This window comes from Arachis ipaensis, chromosome B09, assembly GCF_000816755.2.
Source record: "Arachis ipaensis cultivar K30076 chromosome B09, Araip1.1, whole genome shotgun sequence".
NCBI lineage: Eukaryota > Viridiplantae > Streptophyta > Magnoliopsida > Fabales > Fabaceae > Arachis > Arachis ipaensis.
Genome location: NC_029793.2, coordinates 3,678,297 through 3,700,186, shown reverse-complemented (window position 1 = coordinate 3,700,186; position 21,890 = coordinate 3,678,297). Strand labels below are relative to the sequence as shown.

The following is a 21,890-nucleotide window of genomic DNA, read 5'->3' as shown; positions in this document are numbered from 1 at the left end:
ACACTTAAATAAAAAAAAGTAGATTTATGACAATATTGGTTAAACAATTTTAAATTAAAGATAGTATTTAATAAAATGGCAAGAAGTATTTTTTTTCATCAAATTAATAAATGAACTTATTGTTAAGAGTAGTTTTTATGATACTACATAGCTAGAAATATGAAAAATCTATTGATCTTTAATATATAATATGATAAAATAATTATATGCATGGGTTTGAAGATGTTTGCTGAGTTGCAAATGCTGACACCAATGGTGGCAACAAGAGAAGTGTATTTCGTGAGATGCTGCAGAAAGTTAAGTGATGAAAAGTGGGGAATTGTTGATGTTTCCATAGACAAAGTAGAAGACAACATCGATGCTTCCCTTCTTAAATGCAGAAAACGCCCTTCTGGTTGCATTATTGAAGATAAGTCCCATGGTCATTGCAAGGTACCTAATTATTCTATCATATAACTTATTAGGAAACAAATATTCTCACTTTTATTTTAATAATATAAATTCTTTTTTATAGTAAGTGACAATATAAACTGAATTCTATATATCAATTTTCCTTTTTTATATTCCATAGATTAAAACCACTTTCTATCTTTAATTTATGTATGTATTCATATTTTAAACTAAATATTTGTTTCAAATTGGATATAGTACGTATGCCATGACATCAATTTTAAATTGTTATCGTCATGATTCACGCACAAGAATATATATAACTTTTATGTTACTAAGAATGTAAAAGAATTTTATATAAATAATTAATGAACAATGCTAGAGACCAGTAATTTTTGTGATTGGTAGCCATCAAATAGCCATTAATAATGATTTAATGGTGTGAGATTGGTGTGAAATTTCATCTAATGACTCATCTTTCTCTGCTGGTTACATGCTTGCCAAAATTCAATAAAATTGCTGGTCTCTAAACTTTTTCTTAATTAATAATGTATTATCAAAAAAGTATCAATTTTAAATTAATTATTTAAAAAATTATGTAAATACATAAATATGATAAGATGATCGTGTAAAATTATTTTACAATAAAATTAAACTCATATATAAGTGAGGGGCTATATGCTATGTGTACACCAAAATCAGTCACTAATAAAATTAGCTACCAGTATAAAATACATGTTGAAATATAAATACATATTGAAAATAAATTAAACTACACATATATTTATACACAAATACTAGTGACTGATTTTAATGTATAAATAACATTTTTGATAAAGGAAAGATAGTTTTTATTAGGATCTCCATGACCTGTGTATAAAACATAGTTTTCGTAATTATTATAATTCGTAAAAACCCTAATGGAATTTAAATTCAGCTAAATAAGCACATTGTTGTTAATTTTGGATTTAGGTAAGTTGGGTGGAACACTGGGAATGCGAGAAAAGCAGTGTGCACAGAATGTATAGAAGCATTGTGAATAACGGTACAGCGTTTGGGGCAAGGCACTGGATATCAACACTGCAGCTTCAATGTCAACGCCTTGTTTTCTTCATGGCAACTAATGTTCCCATCAAGGATTCAACTGGTCAGTTTGTAATAATTTCTTTATTAATTAGTTTTATTATTTTTCTACTCATGAATTATATTAACTTTTATAGAATAATAGTGAAATTAGATCATTCCATAACAATTTTTGTCAACGACTGATGATATAAAATGTTGACCGACAATATACACGACATCTAATATGCCTAATTAAATGTTGTGTTTATAAAAATTTATCAATTTAATCGATAAATTATATTGGAGTTAGAGTTAGAGTTGATGTAATTGAAAAAATAGACTAAACTGATAGAATTTCATAAACATATTTGGTTAGCACCTTTAATTAGACATATCAGGAATCATATATGTTATCAATTAATATTTCATATCATCAATCATTCATGAAAATTATTAATGAGGTGACAGAATAACAAAAATGATTAATTTGTAATTTTTGAAAGACTAATTCGATCTATTGATAAAATTTTTCACCAAACTTGACCGTACCATTTACAATTTGATGATGATATTGTTAGGTGTTGCCACATCAGCTGGAAGAAAGAGCATATTGAAGTTAGGAGAAAGAATGAGATGGAGTTTTTGCCATGCAATTGGAGCCTCAAGCTTCCATACATGGACAAAGGTGACAAGTAAAAATGGAGAAGACATTAGGATCAGTTCTAGGAAGAACTTGAATGATCCTGGTCAACCTCTTGGTGTCATCCTATCAGCTGTTTCTTCTGTGTGGCTTCCTCTCCCTCCAAATGTTCTTTTTCATTTCTTGAGGGATGAAAATCATAGGTCTCAGGTACAAATTTTCATAATGCACTGCTCTCTACTTAGTTAATATATACATGTTCTTATATTAGAGTTTAGAATGTAACTACTTTATCTTATTTTGAGGAGGAATGGTAGGGGCAGCAATTTTGGTGTTTTGTAACCATAAATTGGTTATCAATAGTGTTTTTAATGGTGTGAGATTACATTTAATGGTGAGAGATCACTCACTTTTGTTTTGATGGTTAAGTGTATGTTTGTGTGCCATTATTTTGTTAAAAAAAGATATTTTTTCATTGAAAAAAGATATTTTTTTATTTTTTAATGTGTTTGGCAAATTTCTAGTAGTAAAAGTAAAAGCACTAGTAAAATCAAAAAAAGATCTTTTTTGAGAAGCTGTAATTTACATCTTTTTTTAAAAGATCTTTTTTCCTTAAAAAAAATATGTTTTTCATGTAATAAATAAACAAAAAAGTACTTTTATATTGTTATACCCAAACATAATTGATAGATAAAAAGACTTTTTTACATGAGATATCCAAACATAAAATTACTTTTACTTCTCTATAAGATCTTTTAGAAAAAGATAACTCAAAAAAAGATCTTTCTTTAAAAGCTCACCCAAACAAGCCCTAAGTGCTGGCCAGAAAACACAAAAGTTGCTGGCCCCCTAGACTTTTCCTATTTTGAGTTATTAATTAGAATAGGTAGAGTAATTTAATTAGGGAGTCACTTAAATAAAGATGTTAAAAACGTCTTTTTTTAAAGATAAGTCAAGATTAAAAGTGAGTTAACTACTTTTTAATATTACTATTTTTTTTTGTGAAAAAAAAGAAAATTAATAATTTATAGGATCAAACATAAAAGAATAAAAATAGAGGTAAAAAGTTTGTATCTATATATAAAAATTGACTAGTTGAACAAATTATTGTTGTGTGTACCTCACAATAATTTAAGATCATAAATGCAATGAAAATGAGAGAAAACTATATATATATATAGACCCAGAAAATTGACATGTTAAATGGTAAATGTAAGAATTTCTTAGCATAGATCATAGGGTAAATTATTTCACACAAGTGGTGGGTCACTTGTGCCTCCTAGAGACACAAATGATAGCCACTAGTAGTCCCTAAATAATCTTTAATTACAGGCTGTTTAAATGAATTCAATTCCTTATGTTGGTATCAAAATTTTACTATGATTTCAACTCTTATGAAAATTGAATTATTGAGTTTTGATTGTTAATTATATATATATATATATATATATATATAATCATTCATATATTTTTTTATTATCTAATAAATATAAACAGCCTTGCTCCTGTATAGACTCCCATCGCAACCTCATCATCGTTACAAAACTGAACTTCTCCTTTTCCAAAATGAAGAATTATTCTGCGTACTCAGAATTGATTTTGATTTTGATTCATTTGCATCCAACAAAAAAAATCCAAAGAGGGTGTTACGTTAGCTAGCCAAGTTGGTGATGAATTATATAGCAATTGGACCATTGAGTTTCTATTATTGTCTTTGTCTATAATTATTTTTGTTTGCATACAGTGGGATATCATGGTCACTGGTGGGTCATCGGTGCAGTCCATAGCAACATTAGCCAAAGGCCAAGATCGGGGCAATGCTGTAAATATCCATGTGAGTTCTTATAATAAGCTTCCTTTTATTTTGTGGAGAAAATATAACACACTGAATTAGTTGAATTCAATTCTAAATGCATTGTTTAAAGGTGGCTACTCCAATGAAAATTTTATAATTGTCATCATGTGAAGATATTTCATTTTGATCATTGGATGATAGATTGTAGAGTTTGATTTTTATTTAAAGTAAAAGTGTTACCTTTATTCAAAGTGTTACTAAACAAATAAGTTACACTTTTTAAACAAGAATATCATAAAAAGATGTTTTTGCCATCTTCATGGGAATAGTTATCTTATTTAAAACATGTACGATTTCTTACATTTAAGAAATTCTTAGATATCCGTGTGTGTATATATTGAAAATAGGATCCATTTAGTTTGCATTTGTATCTTTAGTATATTTTTTTTAGAATTTTATGACAAAAATATAAGATAAAAATAAAAAATAATATTTTATGTTTTTACTTTTTTTTAGGAAATAAAAATAGAAAATAAAATTTTTATTATTTTTACTGTTTTTTTGTACAAATTCTAAAAAATAAAAAATATTAAAAAAAAAATACAGATCAAACACACTCTAATTGTTTATTCTTCCAAACACAATTTTATTGTAGCTATTTTTAAGGATTTTGCGACAATTTCAAACTGCTGTTATATTTATCTTTCACTATGTTAATATTAAAAAGGTTGATTTAATTTATTAAAACTTTAAAAGGTAGTTTGATCATAAATGAAAACCGTTAAATAAACATGTAGTTTGATCAAATTGTCGTCATTTGATAATTTTTAACAATTATATATATCTTCACGTGAAGATGATTTTAAGCGAGTAGTCAAATAATTTTAGAAATATTTCTCATTAATTATACTTTCTCAGATAACTTAAAACTTTTATCTTAGATAAAATTGTTCATCCTTATTAGCTTTGAGTATAAAATTTTCTCCTTCCTTATTATTATTATTATTATTATTATGGTGGAAACTCAGGTGCAGTCGACTTCACGTGAAGTTGATACTAAAAATCGTTAAATGATTTGACTGATTTGACTAAATTTTCATCTAACGACTCTTAAGTATCAACTTCCCGTGAAGTCGACTGCATCTGAATTTTTACCTATTATTATATATGCTTCTCATAATTTGCAGGAGATTACATCAAAAGAAAACATCAAGTGGTGGATATTACAAGATAGCTCCACAAATGCTTATGAATCAATGGTAGTGTATGCTCCTGTGGACATTCCTAGCATGAAGAATGTGATGAATGGATGTGATTCAACCAACATTCCAATATTACCCTCAGGGTTCTCAATTCTCCCTGATGGGGTTGATTCAAGGCCATTGATTACTACTTCTACTACTATGATGCAGCAACAACAACAAGAAAATATGAATACTGTAGAAGGAGGGTCTTTGTTAACAATGGCATTCCAAGTAATTACTAATAATAATAGTAATGGTTCTCCATCATCAGCAAAATTGACTTTGGAGTCTGTGGAATCAGTCAAGAGTTTAGTTTCTTGTACATTAAGGAATATCAAATCATGTTTACAATGTGAAGAAGATTGATAGTGAACATGTAAGATTATTAATTAGATAAATGGTCTTTTTCATTAGCTGCTATATTCATAGAGTATGAAATTTATGTCATATGATTTTAAATTTAATTTAATGATAGAGAAATTATTTATTGATTTGATGTTGGAGATGAGAATGATTACACATAATACTTTTCTACTAGGGTGAAGACCCGCGCAAATGCACGGGATTAAAGTTTTGTTAACATTTTGAAAAATGAAATTATTCAATATATTCAATATATTTTAGAGAAACCTCTCATATCTAATATTAATATTATAGTTTTAAAAAAAATAACCATACTAATTTAATTGTTAATACAAGAGAAGAAAAAAAAAGTCAAATACTTAGTATTCATTTACAACAACTATTCATACCATATAGTAAAAAATTACATAGATTAAGTAACAAGTTCACATACTATATATATTTTAAATTTTAGAACATAAAAAATCTAGGTTCCAAAATGTAATACATATCCAAAAGTAACACCAGAAAGTTTCAAACCACCTAAATAATTACTTTCCATTAATAAGAAAACAAAATATGTCCAACACAGTTCAACATATAGTTAAAAATATGTGTCACACAGAGTAATACATAGGATGCCTTTTTTTATAAGCTCTAAGATCTTTGAATCAACAACTCTATCTAGCGGTTAAGTAGGGAGTACAGCTTCAAGGTAATCTTGTCCCCTTTCTTTAAATTGTATACTTTACAACATTCTTTCCATTCAACCCCAAACTTCCATTCTCAATCTCTTCCTCCACTTTTCAGTAGGTGGAAAAAGAATATATTCTTGCCTACACTAGAAGGTGGACCAGTGATCTTCCAAATCGAACTATCTCCAGAGAATTTAATATATGCAGCAAATTTTCAGGACAGATACTACAATGAATGATTTATAGTTAGGATAAAGAGAGTATTTTTCTATATAATGAATAACAGATACAGAACCAATATTTAATAAGTTTGGAAGGAAAAAAAAAAGAAATAACTCTTTTAAGATCAACTTGTCAGTCTAGATTGACTCAAATCCGAATTTGTAATTGTCTTCTAATAATAAGCATCTGGAGTGTATCTGATTCAGGATATTTAAACTTGTTAGTCACCACATTAAAAGATATCTATATGTACCACGATATTAAAATGCAAAACATAAAAAAAAAGTTGCATTTAGTATTACCCGTTGTCAGACGATTCTGTTGTTTCATTACTTTCTTCGATGACCTCCGTTGATGAATTCGTTGCACGAGACAAATATATGGGATTATGAGGATCATCCCCTTCCAGTGTGTCATCTTCATCATCATTTTCATCACCGTCTGATGAGAACTCATCATCAGATGATTCAGACCCAGACAACACTATCACATCAGGTGATGAAGGCTCACCATTCTTATTATATTTTATATGGAACACTCTATATATGTTATTAAGTGTTTCTTGATCCATATGGTCAGTCACATAAGAGTTACGATCGGGGTGAATCTGAATCTGTTGGTTCATGTGATTTCATAGTGAAATAAAAAAGATTCCGAAACCGACATATCTGAATTGCACAGTTGCTCCTCTATTGACAAAATAGAAAACTCTAATTTGTTTAAAGGAGCTGAGTTATAAGCAGCTGATCATTGTTTCTTTTTAGTTGTAGCACCAAGCAATAATCCATTTGAATTGTTTGTTATATTGTTTAATTTTATTTTTGTATTTTTTTAATAAAAACTATTTTATATTTCATCTCTTGCATTTCATAGACATAAAGTTGTTTGTGTTGAATTTAATAGCTTCATTGAGAAAGGAATGGGTGTTGTGACACCAAGATGGCATCACGATCTTGTGTTATCTTCCCTTAAAAATGTCTTCTGCACACGTAATGATGTTCTGCCATATTTTCTTCACTGAAAATGTGGAAATCCTTATCAACGTATGGGGTTTCTATATAATTTATTTCATGAGTGGTGATGTGATTGACAGGAATTGATTGATAGTTTTTTGGTCATTTATTTGCATTTTGATTAAACTTTTGGTTAGTCAACTCAAATGCATTTCATTTTTTTATTAGTTATGAATCCAATTTTTTTTTTCATATTAAAAAAATCCCTTAACTTCACATAAAGTGAATTGCTGGTTGCATGTGGCTTATGTGAATCATTATTAAAGTATCGGGTTTGTACCTAATCTATTGTCTGAGAGGTGATGTGATTGAAAGAAATTGATTGATAGTTTCTTGGTCATTTATTTATATTTTCATTTGATGAAATCTTTGGTTATTCACTCAATTGCATTTCATTTTTTATATTTCAGCTGTTGCATAGACATAAAGTTATTTGTCCTGCATTTAATAGCTTCATTGAGAAAAGAATGGGCTTTGTGACACTAAGATGGCATCACGGTACTGTTTGTGTAACTAGCAAATCCCCTCCTTCAAAGAGAAATCCATGGAGCTGATTATCTTCCCTTGAAAATGTCTTCTGCACACCTAATCATGTTCTGCTATATATTCTTCATTGAAAATGTGAGAATCCTTATTAAGGTATGGAGTTTCTATCTAATCTATTTTATGAGTGATGATGTGATTGACAGGAATTGATTGATAGGTTTTTGGTCATTTCTTTGCATTTTGATGAAACCTTTGGTTAATCAACTCAATTGCATTTCATTTTTTAATTGGTTATGCAAAAACTATTGTATATTTCACCTCTTGCATAGAACTACAGCTGTTTGGCCTAAATTTAAGAGCTTCATTGAGAAAGGAACGGGCTTGTGCCACTAAAATGGCATCACGGTACTGTTTGTCTAACTAGCAAATTCCTTCTTCCTAAGAGAAATCCATCCAGCAGGTTATCTTCCCTTGAAAATGTCCTCTGGACACATAATTATGTTGTGCCATATATTCTTCATTGTAAATGTGGGATCATTATCAAGGTATGGGGTTTCTATCTAATCTATTTCATGAGTGTTGATGTGATTGACAGGATTTTATTGATGTGTGCCTATAATTTTTTTTCACATTCATTTGCTGTTTGGAACCTATATTTACCTTATACATTTACCAACTCTCATTTCCATGAGTAGAATCAGTATTTGGGGTAGTTGATGACCGCCTTCTCTATGGTCTAATGATATATAGGTGTACTGTATTAGACATTGTGTGATATCTTCTTTTTTGGTCCCTATTCCTTAAATTCTTCAAACTTTGACTATTTTTTTTTTGTTTTTTATTAGATTTTCATCGTGTGATTAGTTATCCCTATGCCATTGAATGGAGATGCATAAGGATTTGGGTTTTCTTTTCCCTCCATTTCCATGTTTAATTTGTATTAAAAAAGGTGAGTCTTGTGCCCTGAATTTTTTCTATAAAAGGATGGTTGGTGAACCACATTCAATGCACATGCATTCTGTTGTCTTCTATTTTTTTCTAGACTATGTTTATTCCACATTTTCTGTGTTTATATCTTCATCTATTTGATATGATTTCTAAGATGCATCCTCCTAGAGAGACTTGGAGGGTGAAAGTTAGGGTTCTAAGGTTTTGGGTTGTGCCCTCTTTTGGTAACCATGAGGTTCCTAACTCAATGGAGATGATTCTCCTTGATGAGCATGTTAGTCCCTATTAGCTACTGTTTTAAATATGGTGTTAGTTGTTCTTTTTAAATTTTCAACTTAAAATTATGTTTTTCACTAATCTGATTTTGTTTTTTTTGTCGCATTTCCAGTGTGAAAAAATTCAAGCTACAGTTAAGAAACAACTTCTTAATAGGTTTAGGGATCATATAGTTGAAGGTCAAGTTTATAGAATGGCATACTTTACTGTTGTGTCAAATCATGGTAGTTATAGAGCAACTTCTCATAAATTCAAATTGGTTTTCCTTCATCGAACCACTGTTGTAGCTGTTGATGAAGATGTTATCCCTAAAACTTGTTTCAACATGTTTCCTTTTTCTGAGCTGCTGAACATGACCCAAAATTATGATTTTTTGATTGATATGTATATCATTGTGTTATTCTTTTATTCAAGTGTTTTTAACAAATTATTTTAATATTTAATAGGTTGTGTTTATTTGGAATAGATACCATTGGTCTTTTAACTGCAGTGGGAGAAGAGAAAGAATATGCAAAAAAGGGGAAAATCGTGAAAACGATTGTGTTGGAATTAATTTCAAAAGAGTATGTTGATTCAATCATTTATGGTGGTTTCTTTTTGTCTTTGAATTATCTTTTTTTCTTATTTTCTATGTCATTCTTTTTCATCTTTTGAGTTTCAGTCTTACAATGCGTTGTGCATTGTTTGGGGACTATGCTAATCAAGTAAATCATTTCCTAGCCTCTGGCTATGTGGAGCTGTTTTTGTCATTCAACTTGCAAAAGTCAAGTTCTTTAGGGGTACATTGTTTAATTTCTGTACATTTTCTTATTGCTACTCTAAGTGTTGTCTCCCATGAACTTTGCTAGACTCTTTCGGTATTGCTGTGTAGGTCAAGTAGGTCTCCAAAATGTGATGTATGCCAATCAAATGTTATTTAATCCTGATCTTTCTGAGGTTGTTGAATGGTTAGAATGGTTTATTTCGCTATTTTTGTTTCTATTCTTGGGATACAGCCAATCTAGAGTAATAAGTACATGTATTTGCATCATTTTTTTTGTTAGTATGATTGAGTAAGGTGTCAAAGGTACCCAGCCACTGTTTATGGCAAATGAGGGTAAAGTTGTTTTTTTGGAAGATGATTTCATGCGCTTAACTAGAAGATGCACTATTGAAGAGCTCCAAGATAACAATGAGGTTGGAATTTATTGAGTGAGTTGTGTTTATTTTATACACCAATGAATAGAAAAAAAAATAATTTTTAGATTTGTTCTTTTATGCATATTGTTGATAAATTTTAAAATGTCCCTTGCCTAGGAGGGTTCTTTTATCATTTTCGGTACAATCAGAGGTATTGTTGAAGATGGAAGTTAGTGGTATTCTGCTTGTGTATGTGGAAAGGGTATCTATCCTCAAAATGGTGCATACTACTATGATTTCTGTGTGAAACATATAACTAATGTCACTCCGAGGTAAAAAAATTGTTCAAAATGTTTTTTCATTTTGTGTTGTGGATCTTTTATAAGAATAATGTTTCATGTTATTATTCATTTTGAAACATTGTTTTTTTTTCGATTATGCAGATTTAAAATTAAAATAACACTTGAAGATCATAGTGGGGAGGGCATTTTCGTTTTCTTTAATCGTGAAGCATCTTATTTGTTTAAGAAATCATGCGCTGATCTGTTTACTGAGGTTCAAAAAGATGCAAGTGTATGTTCTTAATTTTCTTTTGTGTGTTGTTCACTTTATGTGGTTCATTTTTTTATAGCTATATTCTTTATTTTGGTTGATATGTGTTACTCAATTTGGGTATTTCTTATCTATTACCTTGAAAATAGCTTATATGTGGGGATACTTATCCTCCCATATTCCAAGGGCTCATTGGAAAAAAGTTGCTGCTGAAGGTTGATACCAAAGGAGTCAGACTTGATAAATTTTTTGGCACTTTCCGAGTTAGGAGAGTATGTGATGATCCCACCATTATTGCTATGTTTGAACTTCCTGATTATGATGCTAATGATGAGTCTACTCCAAAAAAGGTTACATATACATATAAGTATTTTTAGATTGTGTAAATTCATGTTTTTTTTGGTATTGTGCTGTGGTCAACTTTTCTTATGTTCTTTTTTATTTTTAAACTCTTATGATATATAAATAGGAGCCTGAACTAAAAAAACCTGTGTCATGTGAAAAAGGAGATACTGATATTAAGAAGGAGTCATCAAGCACTTCTATCAAAAGTGACAATGTTGTTGCTGAGTCTTTTGGGATTTTATCTAAATCCCCAGTTTTTATAGATTTTCTGGCTGAAAAATAGCCTAATCTGGAGGGATTGAGGTTGCTGCTTTAATTAATGATGAAAATAGAAATGTTGAGAAAACAATCAAGAATGATACCCTTAGTGATGACTTTTCTTCTGAACTGGATATATTGCTTAGCTCACCAGTGAAAGAAACTCAGGTGCAATTATATAATACTTTTTTTCCTTTCTTATGTGTGCCGTTTCTAAATGGATTTTTCATTGATTGAGTCATTTTCATACCTTCTGTTAATTCCTGTGTCATAGGAGGTGTTCTCCCAAGTTCTAAAAGCATGTTCCCACTATGGAGAAAAAGTTATTCATGAAGATCATGTTGTCACTTCCAAGGGCAAGAGGAATTTGAATCCTCAATTTGATGAGGAGGCTAATGATGCAAATGGGCGTGGGTCCAAGATTGCCAAGGTTGATAGAGTTTGATTTAAGTTGTGGAGTTGAGCTGCTGTGTCTAGGTGTAGGTATGTTATATAATATATCTATAAATATTTAAAAAGGCTTATGATTCCAAGTGGATCTAAACTAGCGTGAAGACCCGTGCAAATGCACGGAATTAAAATTTTGTTAACATTTTGAAAAATGAAATTATTCAATATAATCAGTATATTTTAGAGAAAACTCTCATATCTAATATTAATATTTAAAAAAAATAACCATAAAAAGGTATGATTATTTTTTTAGTATATAATTAAATTAGTATGGTTATTTTTTTTAAATATTAATATTAGATATGAGAGTTTTCTCTAAAATATACTGATTATATTGAATAATTTCATTTTTCAAAATGTTAACAAAACTTTAATCCCGCGCATTTACACGGGTCTTCACGCTAGTTTAGATCCACTTGAAATCATAAGCCTTTCTAAACACTTATAGATATATTATATAACATACCTACACCTAGACACAGCAGCTCAACTCCACAACTTAAATCAAATTCCATCAACCTTGGTAATCTTGGACCCACGCCCATTTGCATCATTAGCTGCCTCATCAAATTGAGGATTCAAATTCCTCTTGCCCTTGGAAGTGACAACATGATCTTCATGAATAACCTTTTCTCTATAGTGGGAACATGCTTTTAGAACTTGGAAGAACACCTCCTATGACATAGGAATTAACAAAAGGTATGAAAATGACTCGATGAAAAATCCATTTAGAAACGGCACACATAAGAAAGGAAAAAAAGTATTATATAATCGCACCTGAGTTTCTTTCACGGGTGAGCTAAGCAATATATCCCGTTCAGAAAAAAAGTCATCACTAAGGGTATCATTCTTGGTTGTTTTTTCAACATTTCCATTTTCATCATTAATTAAAGCAGCAACCTCAATCCCTCCAGAAACATTAGGCTATTTTTCAACCAGGAAATCTATAAGAACTGGGGATTTAGATAAAATCGCAGAAGACTCGGCAACAACATTGTCACTTTTAATAGAAGTGCTTGGTGACTCTTTCTTAATATCAGTATCTCCTTTTTCACATGACACGGGTTTTTTTAGTTCAGGCTCCTATTCATATAACATAAGAGTTAAAAAATAAAAAAGAACATAAGAAAAGTTGACCACAGCACAATACCAAAAAAAATGAATTTACACAATCTAAAAATACTTATATGTATATGTAACCTTTTTTGGAGTAGACTCATCATCAGCATCATAATCAGGAAGTTCAAACATAGCAATAATGGTGGGATCATCACATGCTCTCCTAAGTCAGAAAGTGCCAAAAAATTTATCAAGTCCGACACCTTTGGTATCAACTTTCAGCAGCAACTTTTTCCCAATGAGCCCTTGGAATATGGGAGGATAAGTATCCCCACATATAAGCTATTTTCAAGGTAATAGATAAGAAATACCCAGATTGAGTAACACATATCAACCAAAATAAAGAATATAGTTATAAAAAAATGAACCACAAAGTGAACAACACACAAAAGAAAACTAAGAACATACACTTGCATCTTTTTGAACCTCAGTAAACAGGTCAGCGCATGATTTCTTAAACAAATAAGATGCTCACGATCAAACAGAACGAAAATACCCTCCCCACTATGATCTTCAAGTGTTATTTTAATTTTAAATCTGCATAATCGAAAAAAAAACAATGTTTCAAAATGAATAATAACATGAAATATTATTCTTATAAAAGATCCGCAAAACAAAAATGAAAAAACATTTTGAACAAATTTTTGTTTTTACTTCGGAGTGACATTAGTTATATGTTTCACACAGAAATCACAGTAGTATGCACCATTTTGAGGATAGATACCCTTTCCACACACACAAGCAGAATACCACCAATTTTCATCTTCAACAATACCTCTGATTGTATCAAAAATGATAAAAGAACCCTCCTAGGCAAGGGACATTTTAAAAATTTATTAACAATATGCATAAAAGAATAGATCTGAAAATTGTTTTTTTTTTTTCGTTCATTGGTGTATAAAATAAACACAACTAACTCAATAAATGCCAACCTCATTGTTATCTTGGAGCTCTTCAATAGTGCATCTTCTAGTTAAGCGCATGAAATCATATTTCAAGAAAATAATTTTACCCTCATTTGCAATAAATAGTGGCTGGGTACCTTTGACATCTTGCTCAATCATACTAACAAAAAAAATGATGCAAATACATGTACTTATTACTCTAGATTGGTTGTATCCTAAGAATAGAAACAAAAACAGCGAAATAAACCATGCTAACCTCTGTCTGAATTCAACAACTTCAAAAAGATCAGGATTAAATAACATTTGATTGACATACATCACATTTTGGAGACCTACTTGACCTACACAGCAATACCGAAAGAGTCTAGCAAAGTTTATGGGAGACAACACTCAGAGTAGCAATAAGAAAATGTACAGAAATTAAACAATGTACCCCTAATTAAAGAACTTGACTTTCGCAAGTTGAATGACTAAAACAAGCTGCTCCACATAGCCAGAGGCTAAAAAATGATTTACTTGATTAACATAGTCCCTAAACAATGCACAACGCATTGTAGGACTGAAACTCAAAAGATGAAAAAGAATGAAACAGAAAATAAAAAAAATGATAATTCAAAGATAAAAAGAAACCACCATAAATGACTGAATCAACATACTCTTTTAAAATTAATTCCAGCACAATTATTTTCACGATTTTCCCCTCTTTTACATATTATTTCTCTTCTCCCACCGAAGTTAAAAGACCAATGGTATCTATTCCAAATAAACACAACTTCTTAAATATTTAAATAATTTGTTTAATCATACCAACTAAATAATCATAATCTTGGGTCATGTTCAGCAGGTCAGAAAAAGGAAACATGTTAAAACAAGTCTTTGGGATAACATCTTCATCAACAGCTACAACAGTGGTTCGATGAAGAAAAATCAATTTAAATTCATGAGAAGTTGCTCTATAACTACCATGATTTGACACAATAGTAAAGTATGCCATTCTATAAACTTGACCTTCAACTATATGATCCCTAAACCTATTAAGAAGTTATTTCTTAACTGTAGCTTGAATTTTTTCACACTGGAAATGCAACAAAAAAACAAAATCAGATTAGTGAAAAACATAATTTTAAGTTGAAAACTTAAAAAGAACAACTAACACCATATTTAAAACAGTAGCTAATAGGGACTAACATGTTCATCAAGGAGAATCATCTCCATTGAGTTGGGAACCTCATGGTTACCAAAAGAGGGCACAACCCAAAGCCTTAGAACCCTAACTTTCAACCTCTAAGCCTCTCTAGGAGGATGCATCTTATAAATCATATCAAATAGATGAAGATATAAACACAGAAAATGTGGAATAAACACAGCCTAGGAGAAAATAGAAGACAACCTGTGCATTGAATGTGGTTCACCAACCACCCTTTTATAGAAAAAATTCAGGGCACAAGACTCACCTTTTTGAATTCAAATTGAACATGAAAATGGAGGAAAAAGAAAACCCGAGTGCATATGCATCTCCATTCAATGGCATAGGGAGAACTAATCACACGATGAAAATCTGATAAAAAAATAAAAAAACAAAAAAACCAGTCAAAGTTTGAAGAATTCAAGGAATAGGTACCAAAAAAGAAGATATCACACAATGCCTAATATAGTGCTCCTACATATCATTAGACCATAGGGAAGGCAGTCATCAACTGCCTCAAATACTGATTCTACTCATGACAATGAGAGTTAGTAAATGTATTAGGTAAACATATGTTCCAAACTGCAAATGAATGTGAAAAAAATTATAGGCACACATCAATAAAATCCTATCAATCACATCAACACTCATGAAATAGATTAGATAGAAACCTCATACCTTGATGATGATTCCCACATTTACAATGAAGAATATATGGCACAACATGATTATGTGTCCAGAGGACATTTTCAAAGGAAGATAACCTGCTGGATGGATTTCTCTTAGGAAGAAGGAATTTGCTAGTTAGACAAACAGTACCGTGATGCCATTTTAGTGGCACAAGCCCGTTCCTTTCTCAATGAAGCTCTTAAATTTTGGCCAAACAGCTGTAGTTCTATGCAAGAGGTGAAATATACAATAGTTTTTGCATAACTAATTAAAAAATGAAATGCAATTGAGTTGATTAACCAAAGGTTTTATCAAAATACAAAGAAATGACCAAGAACCTATCAATCAATTCATGTCAATCACATCACCACTCATGAAATAGATTAGATAGAAACTCCATACTTTGATAAGGATTCCCACATTTTCAATGAAGAATATATGGCAGAACATGATTAGGTGTGCAGAAGACTTTTTCAAGGGAAGATAACCAGCTCCATGGATTTCTCTTTGAAGGAGGGGATTTGCTAGTTACACAAACAGTACCGTGATGCCATCTTAGTGTCACAAAGCCCATTCTTTTCTCAATGAAGCTATTAAATGCAGGGCAAACAACTTTATGTCTATGAAACAGCTAAAATATAAAAAAATGAAATGCAATTGAGTAAATAACCGAAGATTTCATCAAATGAAAATATAAATAAATGATCAAGAAACTATCAATCAATTTCTTTCAATCACAGCACCACTCATACAATAGATTAGGTGCAAATTCCATACTTTGATAATGAATCACATAAGCCACATGCAACCAGCAATTCACTTTATGTGAAGTTAAGGGATTTCTTGAATATGAACAAAAAAAAATTGGATTCATAACCAATAAAAAAATGAAATGCAATTGAGTTGACTAACCAAAGGTTTCATCAAAATGCAAATAAATGACCAAGAAACTATCAATCAATTCCTGTCAATCACATCACCACTCATGAAATAAATTAGATAGAAACCCCATACGTTGATAAGAATTTCCACATTTTCAGTGAAAAATATATGGCAGATCATCATTATGTGTGCAGAAGACACTTTCAAGGGAAGATAACACAGGACCGTGATGCCATCTTGGTGTCACAACACCCATTCCTTTCTCAATTAAGCTATTAAATTCAGCGCAAACAATTTTGTGTCTATGAAATGCAAGAGATAAAATATAAAATAATTTTTATTAAAAAAATACAAAAATAAAATTAAACAATATAACAAACAATTCAAATGGATTATTGAATGAGAATGGAAACGAGAATGCAAAACTCGAATAGGAGAGGATGGATCTATAAACTCACTTGGCTGAAAAAATTCTACCAATCACATCACCACTGAAAAAGTAGATTAGGTAGAAACCTCATACCTAGACAATGATTCACAAAACCAAACCCATGATCCATAAATATAAGAAAACATAAGTAGAAATTTCATCTTTGTAATCATTATAAAATCCAAAAAATTGATAAAATAGACAAACCACATGCAACAAAAAATTCAACAGCTAGCAAAAGGAAAAATGATAATCAAATTAACACCAAATTGCAAACAACAAAATGAAGAAGATGAATCCAATTCGTAGACCATATTCAAATTAACAGCAACTTCCAAAGAATATAAAAAAGAATATGAACCCAGAAACTTACGAAATCAGATAGACAATTCGCAAATTAGCAGATTCACAAACCCTAGATAGTAAAACCTAGATTAACAGCGTAAGAGATACGAAATTTGATCACAAGGATATACACAATGAAGGAAAAAAAAATGATGAAGAGGAAAACAAGTTTGGAACTAAAGAGACCAGAAGAGTATACCTGATTAATTGATTGCAGATCTTCAATTTGAGATTCTATGGAAAAATTCCTAACCTGCGATGAACGACGGAGAAGCAAAGTTCTAAAAAACAGAGGCTGTAGACGTTTGGTAGGGCAGAGGAAAGAAAATTAGGAGATGAAGACAAAAGGGCTAGGGTTCGATTTGATGATTACCTGATCAACCAAATCCACGACAAAGGCAGCTTGCGTGAAGGAATCACCAGAAAAGACAGCTGACGGCGAGAGCAGACAGGAGCACATGGAGGAGAACGTCCACCTTAGATGTGTGCAAGCCTGAAACGCGAAGAGCTCTCCACATTGGAGATGAAACCCCGCGTATGCTATTGTTAATGATTTCATCTTTACTCGCTTGAAATTTTTTGTGACACCAATGGCATTTCATTTCATTTGTGTTGAATATTAATCATTGAATCACACAAGAATAGTCATTTCCCAGCATGAAACTTAAATAAATTGAGTAATTGACAAACTCCTTTTTTTTTTAATCCGGAATTGACAAACTCTTATCCCCTTTCGGTTGGTCATCGGGCAAGCCCTTTCTTGGTCATCCGGGTATAGCATATTTAGAATTTTTGGCTTAAAGGTTAAATGAAAGCCCAAGTATATGAGTTCACATAAAACCTTTTAAAAGACAAGCCCATGATATGGAAGTGGTTCTCAATTATTTTTTTTTTAATTTCAAACGATGATAGAGTAAAATTCAACAATAATTCCTACCAAAAAAAAAAAGAAATTCAACAATAATAAAAAAATTAAGTATTGTATCACCTGAATAAAAAAATTAAACAATTTGACTTGGTCCAGCATACTCTTCTACTTAACAAGTATTAGGAATTTGAATTTTATCCCATGCAATGCATCAATTTGTTAATAAATTTTAAGTAAAATTATTTGATATTATTTATAGATACATTAAAGAATTAAGCATAAATAAGTGCTAAAATGTGATAATATTTTCTAATTTTTCACTTATAAAATTAAAATTAAGCCAAATAATTTTAATAGTAAACTTAAATTGTGTGAGAAAAAAAAAAACATGAAGAGTGGCAAAAGGGAGGGGGGAAAACTAAACTAACATAGGCAACTATTATTAGACAAAATTGTTGTAAGCTATACATAAAATTCCTCCAAAGATCCTATGTTGGAATCAGCCAAATGTTACTGTGGACCACAAGAGTTTTCATAAAACTGGATAACCTTATCTATCTTCAAGCCACATGTCACCTCATAAATGAGCATCCCAAATATGCACAAGTAAATGTAGCTTGCCACGTGGCAATATTAGATCCAATCAACAGATCAAAAACCAAAACATCTATGAACAATCTTGCTACCTGACACAGAAAATCTAAGTGAAGTTAGTTACAGAGTGAAACAGAACACATATTCATGGCTTCCCTTGCAACCTTAGCTGCTGTTCAACCAGCTGCAGTCAATGGACTTGCTGGAAGTTCCCTTAATGGAACTAAGCTCTCTTTCAAATCCTCTCACCAAACTTTAAAATCCAAGAAATTCAGGTAACTACCATACTTTTTTTATAAAAAAAAATGATATATTATTGCACATGTTGAAATTTGACTTGATGAGTATATAAGTATCAACAATTCAACATGGACTCATTTTCTTTTCTTTCTAGAAGAGAAAGAAGAATGACCCTTAAGGATGATTAGTTTTTAATTAGTATAATTGAGACTAACAAGTATTTATGGTTGGTTAGCTACATAGTTTCTGCCACTAGTGTATATACACTAGTATTCTACTTATGGTGGGTTTTTTCCCCCTTATAATTCAACTATTTTATATAGTCAAAAACTGAAAACTGGTTTTTTTTTTCCTCCTTAAATTTTCTTTCAATTTCTTGGCTCTTTCATTTTCTCTTTTCAACATTGAATGAATGCTAATAGAGTATGACATTAACATTAACAGGAGTGGTGCTGTGGTAGCAAAGTATGGTGACAAGAGTGTGTACTTTGATTTGGAGGACATTGGCAACACTACAGGGCAGTGGGATTTGTATGGTTCAGATGCACCTTCACCTTACAACCCTCTTCAGGTTCATCTCATCATCTGTGTCATCTCCATCTTTTCTAGCTACATTAAAAATTATCTACTTGTTAACACAAAAAGTTAGCTATCAAACCGGTTATCCGTATAGAATACATTTTGAAATATGAAATAATATATAACAAAAATGTGCAAAACAACACATGGTCTCAAATTTCTATCTTTCTTGTGGCACAAGTATATATACAACTAATTACATCATTGAAAATGGATTTGCAGAGCAAGTTCTTTGAGACATTTGCTGCTCCATTCACAAAGAGGGGATTGTTGCTCAAGTTCTTGATCTTGGGAGGTGGTTCAACACTTGCATACTTCAGTGCCACTGCTTCAGGTGACATTCTCCCAATCAAGAAGGGCCCACAACTCCCACCAAAGCTTGGTCCACGTGGCAAGATCTAATTTGCTACCACATTTTCCATGTTTCTTGCTTTTTCATAATGTGTAAAGTGTGATGACTGATGACTACTACATCCTACTATTATTATTCAAACATGTTTAATTTTTACTTTCATCAGCCTTATGCATTGCTTTGGTTTTCTAATTAAGACCTAAATATCCACATACCAATATCAGAGAAACAATGGAATCAAATATATTTAGAACAATGCTTTTCATTCCACAATTTTTGGAAGCTATTTAGTTAATAAATAACATGTTTTTTTTTTTTTTGTAATAGTACATATACAATGAGAATTCTTTGAATTCATCTTTGCAGCTGCATGACTACAAATCCTTCCTACACTGAGGATACAATATGTTACAAACATTCAGCTTTTGTATATATTCACTTCTATGTACAAATTGAAAGATAAAATTAATAGTTATCAAATAATAATCAATCAAGTCTTTGAAGAACACCCTCAATGGAGGCCTAATTGTTCTTCTTGAAGACTTTATATATTTATAAATATATATAGATAGATATACTCTTCTACCTTGCTTTCCCTGCTTCCCTATTTCGGAACCAGTTTCATCAGTTGTCATACTATTAGTCCTCCATTTCGCGGCATTAATGGCGCGAAGTTGGACTTCTCATACCTCCCAAGGAATCAAGATAGGAAACCTTCTTATCAGTCGTTACATTTGGAAGCTTCTGGCCTTTTCCATTGTCAATATCCTTGTAGAAGTCGTCTGTAGCCGCGAAAGGATCCTTATTACTGTGATCACCACCATTCCAACCCATGAAATCCGAGAGGGTCATCGAACCACTGTCTACATCATCTTTAGGAGTTGTTGGAGGCCTTGGAATTGAGCTCTTTGCAGCATTACTCTTCCTAGGATTTTGAGTTTGTTGATCTGCATATTGTACATCTTCTATTCTTGAAAGCACTGTATAGGCCAAACTTTCCAAGATTCTTGAATAGCTTTCGAGACAAGCTTGCCCCACATCCTGCCATGGCAAAAGAGATCCCCCTCCATGAATTTAGTCTTATCATAAGGCCAAAAGGCTAATTAGAAATTTAGATTGTGGGTGCAATTCTTTTAGATTCTTTTAGAAATTGTAAATAGTAAAGTTGTTCTTAGTTAGGCCTTACCCTGTTGAATTGGATTTTGCTTATATCCAATGCAGATTGAGGAGCTCCGGGGAAACGATGCTTAATGAGAAGCAAGATGGTTTCTGCTCTGTCTTCAAATTGTTCTCTTTTCTCCAGACTCACAGCAGAACTCCAAGATGATTTTGAGTCCTTTTGGTTCATCTTCCTCCTCCAAATTACCATTGAAGCCTCAATTCTGTTCTTCAGATCAAGGATCTTGTGTTCTGATGACAAGTCCACAGTTGATAGGAACTGGTCCGGATCAAAAAACTCAACTGTAATGCTCCGGTAGATCGATTCGCCTAGACTTGATCTTCCATTCTAAACAAGAAGAAAAGAAAGGATTGAGAAGAAGCTATAACATCACTATTTCAATGCACTATTTTGTCTAAATGAAAGTAATATCTAAATACTTTTTAATATTTATGTCAAACTTACCTTGGGTAGGGAATCAATGTAGCTTTCAGGGATCTCCATTTCTGATAGAGTTTGAGCATTTATGGCCATGGCTGCTTTGAGGACTTGGTTGACACTATCTTTTTGGTACTGCAGAAACCTTCTTGATGCCTCAGATAAACCATCTACTGGAACCTTAGGTGTAGGCAACCACCACTTGTCATCATTCTTCCCTCCATCTTTCTCCGAATCATCCGAAGCATCCTTCTTTACATAATAGAACTCTTGCTTCTCTTGGA

At 31.4% G+C, this 21,890-nt stretch overlaps 4 protein-coding genes and 1 long non-coding RNA gene across 7 annotated transcripts in view; 2 read left to right on the top strand and 3 right to left on the bottom strand.

Annotated features, from left to right (window-relative positions):
• The window catches only part of LOC107619254 (homeobox-leucine zipper protein GLABRA 2), a 13,791-nt gene extending 8,237 nt beyond the window's left edge, over positions 1 to 5,554 (top strand). Inside the window, exons 7-11 of the mRNA XM_016321513.2 lie at positions 223 to 432; positions 1,363 to 1,537; positions 2,034 to 2,305; positions 3,840 to 3,929; positions 5,078 to 5,554. Coding sequence (XP_016176999.1) covers positions 223 to 432; positions 1,363 to 1,537; positions 2,034 to 2,305; positions 3,840 to 3,929; positions 5,078 to 5,500 — 1,170 coding nt within the window. The 3' untranslated portion in view covers positions 5,501 to 5,554. The remainder of the gene's footprint in view (positions 1 to 222; positions 433 to 1,362; positions 1,538 to 2,033; positions 2,306 to 3,839; positions 3,930 to 5,077) is intronic.
• Positions 5,942 to 18,091, bottom strand: LOC107618406. 3 transcript variants are annotated; one of them, XR_002354499.1, is made up of 5 exons: positions 17,750 to 18,089; positions 17,576 to 17,629; positions 17,060 to 17,124; positions 6,696 to 6,834; positions 6,394 to 6,590 (listed from the first exon to the last, which is right to left on the bottom strand). XR_002354499.1 is itself a non-coding variant. In XM_021112317.1 (4 exons), the coding sequence occupies exons 1-4, from the start codon at positions 17,933 to 17,935 to the stop codon at positions 6,313 to 6,315; spliced, it is 636 nt and encodes a 211-aa protein (XP_020967976.1). In that variant the 5' UTR covers positions 17,936 to 18,091; the 3' UTR covers positions 5,942 to 6,312. The 3 variants fall into 3 exon arrangements, 2 of the variants coding, with proteins under 2 accessions (XP_020967976.1, XP_016175949.1); XM_021112317.1 differs by lacking the exon at positions 17,060 to 17,124 and having other exon boundaries at positions 5,942 to 6,397; positions 6,696 to 7,006; positions 17,750 to 18,091; XM_016320463.2 differs by lacking the exon at positions 17,060 to 17,124 and having other exon boundaries at positions 6,696 to 7,006; positions 17,750 to 18,088.
• On the bottom strand, positions 12,071 to 14,659 carry LOC110267150. Its single transcript, XR_002354500.1, has 2 exons — positions 14,521 to 14,659; positions 12,071 to 14,423 (listed from the first exon to the last, which is right to left on the bottom strand). It is a non-coding gene; the product is annotated as an uncharacterized LOC110267150 (long non-coding RNA).
• Positions 18,861 to 20,174, top strand: LOC107617260 (photosystem I reaction center subunit VI-2, chloroplastic). Its single transcript, XM_016319003.2, has 3 exons — positions 18,861 to 19,113; positions 19,523 to 19,649; positions 19,880 to 20,174. Exons 1-3 carry the CDS (start codon positions 18,986 to 18,988, stop codon positions 20,057 to 20,059), a joined length of 435 nt encoding a protein of 144 aa, XP_016174489.1. The 5' UTR covers positions 18,861 to 18,985; the 3' UTR covers positions 20,060 to 20,174.
• Positions 20,145 to 21,890, bottom strand: part of LOC107617261 (rop guanine nucleotide exchange factor 12) — a 3,296-nt gene continuing 1,550 nt past the window's right edge. The window contains exons 5-7 of the mRNA XM_016319004.2: positions 21,634 to 21,890; positions 21,196 to 21,516; positions 20,145 to 21,050 (exon numbers count right to left, since the gene is read on the bottom strand). Coding sequence (XP_016174490.1) covers positions 20,670 to 21,050; positions 21,196 to 21,516; positions 21,634 to 21,890 — 959 coding nt within the window. The 3' untranslated portion in view covers positions 20,145 to 20,669. The remainder of the gene's footprint in view (positions 21,051 to 21,195; positions 21,517 to 21,633) is intronic.

Coding starts and splice junctions, on each gene's coding strand:
- LOC107618406 (XM_021112317.1), bottom strand. CDS start 17,935: ATGAAATCATTAACAATAGCATACGCGGGGTTTCATCTCCAATGTGGA. Junction 7,007..17,575: donor ATCTGCAATCAATTAATCAG/GTATACTCTTCT, acceptor ATGAACCAACAG/ATTCAGATTCACCCCGATCG. Junction 6,398..6,695: donor ACAGAATCGTCTGACAACGG/GTAATACTAAAT, acceptor CATTCATTGTAG/TATCTGTCCTGAAAATTTGC.
- LOC107617260 (XM_016319003.2), top strand. CDS start 18,986: ATGGCTTCCCTTGCAACCTTAGCTGCTGTTCAACCAGCTGCAGTCAAT. Junction 19,114..19,522: donor TTAAAATCCAAGAAATTCAG/GTAACTACCATA, acceptor TAACATTAACAG/GAGTGGTGCTGTGGTAGCAA. Junction 19,650..19,879: donor CACCTTACAACCCTCTTCAG/GTTCATCTCATC, acceptor ATGGATTTGCAG/AGCAAGTTCTTTGAGACATT.